This window comes from Pseudochaenichthys georgianus, chromosome 9, assembly GCF_902827115.2.
Source record: "Pseudochaenichthys georgianus chromosome 9, fPseGeo1.2, whole genome shotgun sequence".
In the NCBI taxonomy this organism is placed as follows: Eukaryota; Metazoa; Chordata; class Actinopteri; order Perciformes; family Channichthyidae; genus Pseudochaenichthys; species Pseudochaenichthys georgianus.
Window position 1 is genome coordinate 39,451,015 of NC_047511.1, and position 11,657 is coordinate 39,462,671.

General features: G+C 44.6%; 1 protein-coding gene across 1 annotated transcript; it reads right to left on the minus strand.

Annotated features, from left to right (window-relative positions):
* Positions 1–1,662: 1,662 nt before the first annotated feature.
* On the minus strand, positions 1,663–11,258 carry prlhr2a (prolactin releasing hormone receptor 2a). The gene is made up of 3 exons (XM_034091875.2): positions 11,191–11,258; positions 4,462–4,942; positions 1,663–2,714 (listed from the first exon to the last, which is right to left on the minus strand). Exons 2-3 carry the CDS (start codon positions 4,920–4,922, stop codon positions 2,078–2,080), a joined length of 1,098 nt encoding a protein of 365 aa, XP_033947766.1. The 5' UTR covers positions 4,923–4,942; positions 11,191–11,258; the 3' UTR covers positions 1,663–2,077.
* Positions 11,259–11,657: the final 399 nt, after the last annotated feature.

An 11,657-nucleotide genomic window follows, 5' to 3' on the forward strand; every position in this document is an offset into this window, starting at 1 on the left:
CCGAATTCATATCACAAGTCACAGCAGCAAGAGGTTCTGACTGCACGGGTGGGTTGCACATCAATTCTGCTGCGCCTTTAAACTAGCTTACAGAGACACTGGAGATAGCCCCAACATCTGGAGACACTGATCTGACTCTTAGGCTGTGTGACCGAGAGTTGACCGGTGATAAAACTGAGAATATCCACATAAGTGCAGCAGCACATTCCTTAAAGGAGATCAGAGAGTCAGGGTTGGTTATAAACGTCAACAGTTGAATATCTTAGTAAGACAGAATTATTCCCTCACACTTTCAATTATTGTATCAACATTTGGAAAGTGTGGGGGAAACTTCTGAAGCAATTGGAAATGGGAGGCACGAGGAGAGCTGGAGCTTTGGTGGTAAACACTGACGGTTTATTTGGTGTTTCGGCCGGAGAATTGACAAGACCGGTGGTGTGTCACGAGTTGACACAGAGGTTGCCAAACCAATTCTGAAGAACTCTTTCTGCAGCTCGAGGTTTTATCTAGTTCGGAGTGTAACAATCAACATTCTTCATCAGTGAGACTAAACAAAATATGGACCCTGAATCTAACTAGAGCCCTCGTCCATAGATAAGAATGTGCGCCAGGGAGCCTTCGTCCCTGACCAGTAAACCACCTCATGGCGGCTTGTGCTCCGTCATAGACTGGCAACAACAATGCGCCCAAGCTGCTCCTCCTTAAGAGAGATAGCAGCAATACCCAAGGCCGCAGACCTATGCCATGGGAAAGGAGACAGTGAGAGGAGAACATGATGAACTGTGTCGAAGGTTGAATACCTAAGCAAATTATTCCGAAAGAAATAACCTACAAATGAAATCCTATGCACAGATTTCAATGGAGCAACTTTCATATTAACATCTCTAGCTGTCTTTTTAAGTTAACAAATTAGTGGCTCTCACATTTTAAATATGTGTTCTCCCTGACTAACAACAATAATACATGTTTTATTTTACACAATGGCTGCCTTTCAGGCCAAGAGGCAGGGCAGCTGGACTTCAGACCAATTTATTTAAACTGCAGTGTAAATTAAGCAGTGTATTCAATGGTGTATATTGTAGACCATGTCAACAATCTGTTTTTGTTTTACAACTTAATCTGGATGTTTTTTAATAAAATCAGACTCAACCCGATCTGCTCCGTTTTGGTGAAGTCCATCGAATTTACAGATCAAAGTATATGTACATGTCCTTTAGAGAGCTCCTGCATATGTAAAAAAAATTATTCAAAAACCTTTTATGGTTCCAGAGGGAGCTGCACAAAAAATAATAAATTGTCTCAAGTAATGTCTCTTAAATCAGCATTGGCCGGGGCTGAAGGCTAAAAGTTTGATCATTAAAAAATCTAAGGCTGTGGAGTTAGAAATAAGTGAATTTACCACACCCCACAGCCTCATCTCTGCTTCAGGCTATAACTGTTTAAGGCAACACTAGGTTACAGGTAACAAAACCAAATATCCAAACACTGGCCGTTTCTCAATGTCGAGTAAAGCTGCTGCAGAGCCACTATTTCAAGTATACTACGTCACCGAGTGGCGCCGAATGCTGGGCATTTAAACAGTCCTTCGGCGCCACTCGATGACGTACTATACTTGAAATAGTGGCTCTGCAGCAGCTTTACTCGACATTGAGAAATGGCCATTGTCAGCGTTCAAGCTGCATTGTGGGTAATGTAGGAATGTATGGGAACCAAAGAGAATATCTCTGGTTTTGGTGCATTGATTATGATCCATGTTTTTGTCTACTGGTCTATATTGAGTATGACAATGTTTCTTAAGTGTAAAGCTAAATTGGTGGATTTCTCTTATAAGCGAAGTTGATACTGGGCCACTGAATTATGGTGCGTTCAATGTGGCTTTCCTTGGAACAAAGCTGGATGACTATCACAAGTCTGCAGTTAGGTTCCCTGCTTGCCAGACCACGTGTGGCCCAACATCTAATATTAAAACAAAAGATACTTACTATTTTAATCCAAGTTTGCCAAATGTCACTACAATGAATTGAATATACCCAATACACTTGAACATACAGTGAAGAAGTCAGGAATGAACAAAGCTTCACAAAACCACACTAGCTGTGGCGCAGTTGTTAGCCGAGATGCCGATGCGACTGCGGCACGTGAACATTTTGCGGAGCTCAGCACGGAAGCGGTCGTGCAGCCAGGCGTAGAGGAAGGGGTTACAGCAGGAGGAGCTCATGGCACACAGGTGACAGAGCAGCTGAATGAGCAGGAAGTAGCGCTTATCGATCAGGTCAATGTCAATGTCCCGCAGCACGTTGAACACACTGATCGGCATCCAGCAGACGCCGAAGGCCGCCACCACCAGGCTCACCAGCCGAAAGGTCTTGCGTTTGCGCATCCGCTGAGCCTCAGCCTGGCTCTGGGTGTGGTGGCCGGGCACGACACAATTCCTCAGTTTGACCGAGATGCACAGGTACGAGATGCAGAGCGCGGACAGAGGCAGGACGTAGGTGATGAAGAGGGTGCTGTACGCGTAGGCCAGACGCTCGTTCTCCTTGCCGATCCAGAACTCCTCGCAGATGCTGAAGCCCTCGTTCTTAAACTCCACATGGTAGGTGTGAGCCACAGCTGGAGCCACCAGAGTGCAGGACAGCAGCCAGATCCCCGACAGCAGGTAGGTGCACGCCACCACTGAGATGCGCTTCTTCAGAGGATGAACTGTGGCGTAGTATCTATAAAGAAGCAGAGAACATTGTTAGTTTAGTTTTCTAGATTAGATTAGATCTACCTAGCCAAACCAGTGGACAAAAATATTGAAACATGCCAGATATGAGTCATGGAAGAAAACAGCATTCACAAGCCATCGCTTGCCAACAGCAATGACAACATGCAAATGGAGGCACAGCTGTTAAGTACCAAAGCCTTAAAAATTACCATAGAAAGCAGTGCTTGACAAATTAACGGTTTCATACCGGGAACGGATGTTAAATACAAAAACATGTTCACAAAGCTTTTATGAAAGTCAAATCCAATTCAGCTCTGCCACTGTATCCATGGGGACCAACAAAGGAGGATTCGGGCCCAGTTTGGTGTAATGAGCACAACACCTTGGAGTGCTGAGCAATCCTTTATCCCCCTCAGTCAGGCAGCTTTTACATTTGGAGTTACTCAAAGGATAGGGATAGTGCATTATGCAATGGTTCCGATGTTGAGAGCAGTGTGAGCAGCCATTCAGGTGGTAATATTATCTTATAACAGGTCAATCATAATGCACCCGTTAAACCAGCAGCATTTTATGTTCCACTCAAATATACATGGAGAAAAACACTTCAAAGTGTATTATCCTGGAAATGTTGACTGTTTCATGACATGATCAATCTTATTCTTTGTCCATTTGCAATAGTATGTTATATAGGTTTTGTAAATGGTCTACCCTGTGAAGATATAACAGTAGAGGCACAACATATGAAAATATGAAACTGAATATTAACATAATATTTCCTCTTTAAGAAAACAAATATTATCCAATAAACTCTTAATTTATTTCCAGAGCTGACATCCGTCACTTTAATGATGTGCAAAAAGACACATTGACATTAATTGAGAGGAATTATGTATACCCTATTATTTTTCTTTAGCTCCTAACATCAGGAGGATACGTCCCCAGCTGACCCAGAATGTGACGCAGGTTCTAGTCCAGACTCTTGTCATCTCACGCCTAGACTACTGCAACTCCCTCCTGGCTGGTCTACCTGCATGTGCCATCCGACCTCTGCAGCTCACCCAGAATGCAGCGGCTCGTCTGGTCTTCAACCTTCCTAAATTCTCCCACACCACGCCGCTCCTCCGCTCACTTCACTGGCTTCCAGTAACTACTAGAATCCACTTCAAGACACTGGTACTTGCATACCATGCTGCGAATGGATCTGGCCCTTCCTACATCCAGGACATGGTTAAACCGTACACCCCAGCACGTGCTCTCCGCTCTGCATCAGCCAAACGGCTCGCTGCACCCTCGCTGCGAGGGGGACCCAAGTTCCCATCAGCAGAAACACGTGGGTTTGCTATTCTGGCTCCAAAATGGTGGAATGAGCTCCCCATTGACATCAGGACAGCAGATAGCTTACACACCTTCCGGCGCAGACTGAAAACTCATCTCTTTCGACTCCACCTCGAGCGATTGAACTAATAAAGGGCTGGCTTATCTAAAGCCAGTTGAGTATCACTTGAAATGTTTTAGCTCAATGAAACCTGATGTACTTATATGATTCTGTTTTCGTCAAACATACTTATTGTAAGTCGCTTTGGATAAAAGCGTCAGCTAAATGCAATGTAATGTAGTATGTATGTGTTTTATAACAGTGTGGCTCAGCGAACCTCACAAAGCATTAAAGGATTTGTCAGTTAAGTTCAGGACACATTAAGATATTCCCTGTGGGGTTTATGTATTCTGTCCACTTTCATCTGGCTCAGTCTTACCTGTCCACACCAATGGCAGTGAGAGTGAAGACGGACACGTACACCGTCACAGGCTGGATGAGGTACACCAGGTAGCACATGAAGCGGCCAAACACCCAGCCCTGTGGGTTGAAGGCGTAGGCCAGAGTGAAGGGGACACACGTGGCACACATCAGCATGTCAGAGAAGGCCAGGTTTCCAATGAAGAAGTTGGTGACGTTGTGCATCTTGCGCGTGCGGCAGATGACGTAGAGGAGCAGGTAGTTTCCGAAGACGCCCACCAGAGCCACCAGAGTGTAGCAGGGGATGATGAGCAGCTTGAAGGACTTCAGCAGCTCCACTCCCACAAACTGGTGGCTGCGCTTGGACGAGCCGTTCTGCAGCGCCACCTCAAAGACCTGACCCGTGTCATTCCCAGTCCCAGCATGCATCACACAGGGAGGGGTGAGCTCTGCTGCCCAACCGCTGCCGGTGCCTTCCATCCCAAAAGGCTGCTGTCAACCTGGAGGAGGGAAATCATGAACACAATAGACCACACTGCACAGTACAACATCACTGCCAAGCCAAGGACATGTTGAATAAAGTGGAAATGAATGTCACACTTCTTCAAAGACACATTTATAATGAATTAATGAACTTAAATGTCTCCTATTATGCTATTTGTAGGCAAATATTATGGGTCTCAGATATTAAATACAAAAGAAACCCTCAAAATACCAAACAGATCATGCATTTTAGACATCCCTCATATCCCTCTATTCCAGCCCTGTTAGATAAATGCTGATTTTGGGTCCTTAGTTTGAAAAAAAAAAAAGAGGAGGGGGAGCCTGCTCAGAATTCTACGGGCAGATACAGCAAAATTCTGCCGTGATTAAACGCCATCATGTTCCAAACCACATCAAGGATTATTTCTGAAACAGTATGGAGCTCAAATGCTTTTTCTCTTGCGGGTTTACCACGAGGCAGAGATGGAGTACCTGAGTCCCGGACCGATTTTCGGGACTCGCGACTCGACTCGCGCACTGATTGACGCGGACTCGACTCGGACACGTGAATTCTCGCGCACGATGACTCTGACTCGGGAATTTTTTGCCCACGATGACTCTGATCATAAATCTAATCGATAGATTTGTGATTCGAAAATTATAAAAGTAGGGCATACATGTGGAGATTATCCGACTGAAGAAAACGTGATTTTGAGCTATTTTCTAAAATCCTATGGCGAAATTGCATCGCTTTGTTGTCGAAGGAACCCATGCACAGCTTACTTCCGGGTTTTAGGACGCGTCACTGTGGCACTTTATTTAGTATATCTTAATTTATTCGTCATCTATCCGTCACATGGATGTATAATAAGAACTGGATACAGCGTGGGAGGCGGGGTCTCGTTCTTTCCTATGAGAGCTGCGCATGAAGTCAAAAGGCGCGTTCACACCGGAGTACTTTTCCCCGTACTTTTCCCGTTTAGTTCCGTTAGTGCCTGGAATTTTGCGTTCACACCAAAAAGAGTACTTAGTTCCGATAACTTTTACCGCCATTTTTAGTGCCTGCTAGAGAGGTGGTACTATCCTGGGGAGAAAAAAGTACCAATTTCGATTGGCTGGGCGAATTGCAAACCATCCATCCATCTATCTTCTCCCGCTTCTCCGTGGTCGGGTCGCGGGGGTAGCAGTTCCAGCAGAGAGCCCCAAACGTTCTTTTCCCTGGCGACATCAACCAGCTCTGACTGGGGGGTCCCAAGGCGCTCCCAGGCCAACGAAGAGATATAATCCCTCCACCTGGTCCTAGGTCTACCCCTTGGTCTCTTCCCAGCTGGACGTGCCTGGAACACCTCCCTAGGGAGGCGCCCAGGTGGCATCCTATCTAGGTGCCCGAACCACCTCAACTGGCTTCTTTCGACGCGAAGGAGTAGCGGCTCAACTCCGAGTCCCATACCGGATGACCGAACTTCTCACCTTATCCCTAAGGGAGACACCAGCCACCCTGCGGAGAAAACCCATCTCGGCCGCTTGTATCCGCGATCTCGTTCTTTCGGTCATGACCCATCCTTCATGACCATAGGTGAGGGTAGGAACGAAAATGGCCCGGTAGACAGAGAGCTTTGCCTTCTGGCTCAGCTCCCTTTTCGTCACAACGGTGCGGTAAAGCGACTGCAGTACCGCTCCCGCTGCTCCGATTCTCCGGCCCATCTCACACTCCATTGTTCCCTCACTCGAGAACAAGACCCCGAGATACTTGAACTCCTTCACTTGGGGTAAGGACGAATTGCAAACCACGCCCCGTAAAACTCTGAAAAGTTTTGTAAAGCCGCCATTGTATTTGCTGACATCAGCATTTTTAGCATTAGCATTAGCCCCGCGCACCAACGGAGAGAGAATAACTTATGGCAACACAAAAAAAAACATGGGAGCGGTGGAGATGAGGAGGTGTCGGCGTTCTGGCGATTTACTCGGAAGGCTTCAGTAGAAGCTGCTGGGAGTCCCAGCAGCTTCTACTGAAGCCTGTCCCCAACTCCGGGGACTTCGGGTGGCAGTATATGGCGTGAAGTTGTTTGCGGCCTGCCAGTAAACCCATAGCAGAAGAAGAAGAAGTGACGTCAGCGGCTTCATTTGCGTAATCTTCCCTCAGGGAACTTAGATCGGCTCTTAAGGCCCTGACACACCAAGCAGTCACCAGAGGACTAGCCGACGCTGAAGTCGGCTGTTGCCTGGCCGTGTTCTCCTGCGTTTTGACCATGTGTCGCACGGGAACACACCGCACCGACTTCAGTGCGTGAGTGGCAATAACTCTCCTTACTAGCAGGCGGCAGTAGTGTGTATTCGTCATTCAAAAGAGGCAACAACCAGAAGACAGAGAAGAAGAAGAGTATCTTTTCTCCGTAATATCATACAGAGCTGGCCTCTCCTGGATCAAGGTGATGAGCAGGTCTTCGTTTGCATCATTCCAGATCGCCATGATGAGATGAAAATGAATAGCAGTGTGCCTTCTTAAATCGTTTGTTTACGTCCCTCACTTCCGCTTCGCTTCTCATGCACTGATTTGCTAGCTGAACAGCCAATCAGAGTGATTATTTGGTCCGACTGCCAGACCCGATGCATGGCCGATTCAACATGTTGAATCGGCCATGCATCGGGTCTGGCAGTCCAAATAAGGCGTGTCACGGTCGACGGTGCGGGACACACCAACCTGACTACGGCGCTGCGAATGCCCGACAGCCTCTGACGGCCTCTGACTCCCAAAATCGGGTTGGTGTGTCAGGGCCTTAAGTTCCATGGGGGTACTAAGTGCTGGGAACTAAGTGCTGGGTACTAAGTGCTGGGAACTGAGTACGGCAAAGTACTTGGTGTGAAAGCGGCTATTATGGCCCAACTTTTGAGAGAGTGAAACGTCACAGATTACCGGTCATGCCTGGCTGCCAGAGCAGAAGAACCCGTATGTGCGCTCACAGAGCATGCGCCCCTTAAGCCCCGCCCCCCAGCTCCCACTCTCGGCTCACTAAAATGAATGGAGAGAGAAAAGAAATCTAGATTCGGCTTTTAGTGCATTTTACAACTTTAAGCACCTAATGATTCTAATAAGGGCTATAAAATAGTTCATACTGGGTAGTTTATTTAGTTAAAAAAAAAGTATCCACCGATTTACAGACGTCTCTTTCCCTATATGTTAGTCAATGGGAAAAAGTTGTTTTGGGCCAGGTGACGTCACGGACTAATACGGAAGTTGCAGTACTGCCGTTTGGACACAACGAATGTTGGGCAAGCCCCCAGGAAGTGCGCCGGACTCTGAGGAAAATATTCGTTGTGGCCAAACGGCGGTACTACACTTCCGTATCAGTCGCTGGGCCCGGAAATACTTTTTCCCATTGACTAACATTGGGAAAGAGACGTCTGTAAATCGTTGGATACTTTTTTTTAAACTAAATAAACAACCCAGTATGAACATTTGTATAGCCCTTATCAAAAACATTCGGTCCTCAAGTTGTAAAATGTGCTAATAACGTTATCCTGAGAGTTATTTTCCTCGGCATTATGAACGCGGATCTAACCCACGGGACCGCGCCGCCCGGCACGTTCATGTGACATGTTCAGTACTACATGAGTTTTACCTCTACCCATGGACAATAAGAACAGATTATATGATTATATGAATACTTTCGTGACGTTTCGCTCTCAAAAGTTGGGCCATGTTGTCTTCATGCGCCAATGAGCAACTCCCTTAGGAATGAACTAGGCCCCGCCTCCCACGCTGTCATTATACATGTGTGTTTACACTGCTCCGTTGTCCATTGACTTCCGGTAACAGTTCCTTAAAAATAAGAGTCCCGATCTTATCACTATCAAAATAAAAGTGCAAAACGAAAACTTTACCATAAGAAAATATTGGCATACAAATATAATCACTTCTCTAAAAGGTAACTCATTTTAAATATAGTTAGACATATTAAAGGTAATTTACAATAATAAAAATAATAATATTAATTTTGTTAATAAGCTTTATATGTGTATAGCACCTTTTATACAAGAATTGTAGCCAAACTCGCTTCACAGCAGTTCAATAGACACATTAGTATAACATGACAGGATAAAAGCAATGTAAGGAGCTACAGCTAAATTTCAACAAATATCCATTAAGATTAATATATGAAGACTTGTGACTCGGACTTGACTTGGACTCTTCTTGGGTGACTCGGACTTGGACTCGAACACAGGTAATGATGACTCGGACTCGACTCGGACATTCCTTGGGTGACTTGGACTTGGACTCGAACACAGGTAATGATGACTCGGACTCGACTCGGACATTCCTTCGGTGACTCGGACTTGGACTTGGACTCAAACACAGGTAATGATGACTCGGACTCGACTCGGACACTCCTTGGGTGACTCGGACTTGGACTCGGACTCGACTCCAACTCTCCCTAGGTGACTCGGACTTGGACTCGGACTCGAAAAGTGGGGTCTCGAGAGTGACTTGGACTCGTGAATTGGTGACTTTACTACAACACTGCCACAAGGTGAGTTCCTTTTTTTATTTCCTGCTTTTTTACACATACTCTCTCCAGTTAGCTCTGAGTGTTAGCGATGCTTGCTAATGTAAGCAAAGACCACATGACTCCCGAAACACGTCAGGCATTGTTTCTGATAGAAACTTTCTGATAGGGCCGTGGGTCCACATTGCCGATATTAAGTCAGTGAGAGAGTTTTGTTTTCTGACACTTTGTGAGTTCCCTGACACACACACATATGTATTTTGCATGATAGGCCCCCTTTAAATAATTTCCCTCTTTTTACAATCCTTTGTGAATGAAGACGAGCTTTACAGTTGAGCAGAGTGAACTCTGTCCAATTATAATACTTGTCCTTGTGATGACATTTTATTATGTCCAGTGTAGTTTCAAAGGGAACTGTGCTGACAAACTTTATTTTGTCAGAACAAAGAAAGGGTTTCTCTTGGCTAATTATACGGTGTGTTTGATAGTGTTTTGAAGGCTTACAAAAATGAGGTATGTTTGCTGCAGGTTGCCATTCCCTGTGAGTCAGGTGCCATTCCCTTAGCTCATCAGATTTTCTTAACTTTGGCAGAAACACTGAATAGCTGAAGGCTGCTGCATGGCTCTGGACTTATTTACATGTGCACAATAAACAGCACTGGTGGTTCCATTCACATTGATTAAATGCAATAATCCTGCTATGGCAACATAATGACTGCTAGAGATAATGGGAGCAGACACACATCGAGCAGATTGATGGTGAATTCACTCAGTGAGTCATTTGGCAGGGACAAAGATTTTTAATTTGCCATTCAGATGTATTAAAGGTGTTGATAATAATATTGATTTCTGTGAAAAGTGTGGATCAGATTAAGTGACAATTCTGGATGAAAGATTTCTGCTTCACCTAAACTGATGTCGATCTTAATCATGACTTAGACTTTATGTCTCAAAGAAGTGGTATATGATTACTAAACATCAAAAGAATGGAACTGTTGCAGTAAATAAACAATTGTAACACTAATCTGTCAACCAACACAGGGTCTTATAATAAAGGGTATGGTCTGTGCAGATTATTTGTTTAATTGTGTCTGAACTATTGTTCATGCTTACAATGATTTGACATTTGACATTTCCACAAATAGTTTAATATCTGAAATCACTCTCAGACAACAGTATATTATGAAATACAGGTATTTATGCTCTGGATGAATTCATTAATAATCTCGTTTGGATGACCAGTCCAAAATAGGAAACTGCTTAATGAGACACATCGTTTCTAACAAGGTGTTATAATTAATTTAAAAATGTATGAAAATGAAAATAGCATGAAAATACAAAGTAACGATTTCATGGTTGGCTCCAAACTCATTAACTCTACTATATGTCGTTTCAGATGTAATCGTTTTGTAGACTACCCGACTGCATCCCTGCTCCCAGCAGCCAATATAAGAAATACAATTGGAGACAAACAGTCGACTCTTTCATTTTAAGTTTTAAAAAGGAGATTGTGAAACTGCAATGCAATTACGGACAATGTGCAGATAAAAAAAAAAGTATCTATCAAACAAAACAATTCCCTAAACTCCAGCATATGAAAAACCCTTTGAGATAAAGAACTGACGCATTTCTTTACAACATCGCATCTCTCTCCATTCAGCTCTGAAGCCAGCTGGATTTGAGTGAGACCTAATTCAATTAAAGCTAGATAAACTGAAAACATCACATGTGGAATTGGAGAGAAAATAAAGCACACCTACCGTATTGAGTTTTCAGATACAGAATATGAGCACAGAGAGATCCAGCGCGGAGCCTCGTGCGCTTCTGGAGAGATGCGCGCGTCTTGCACAAATCAACTCGCGCAGGTTGCTAATGAGCATCCGCACTCCTATTGGTATTTCACGTGTCAACCGTGTAATCGCTTATCCGTGCAGAGTGGGCGGTCGACAGGTGGATGTGGCGCGTGCCTCTCTTTTAGATCTGCCTTTAAACTAAAGAGCTTCTGACGTGCATCAAAGAGTCTGCATATAATCAACGAAAAAACATGCAAATACTCTATTTCTACAGGAAATAAAAATAGGTCTAACTTTTTTATGTCTGCATTGTTTTAAGCTAATTATTCCTAAATTAGTTTTTTAACCATGCTGTTTTTTCCTGGTGTAACCTCAGTTATAATTATGGTCACTGCACCCGTTTAATGCATGCCCGAAAGGTCACACTGCTGTCT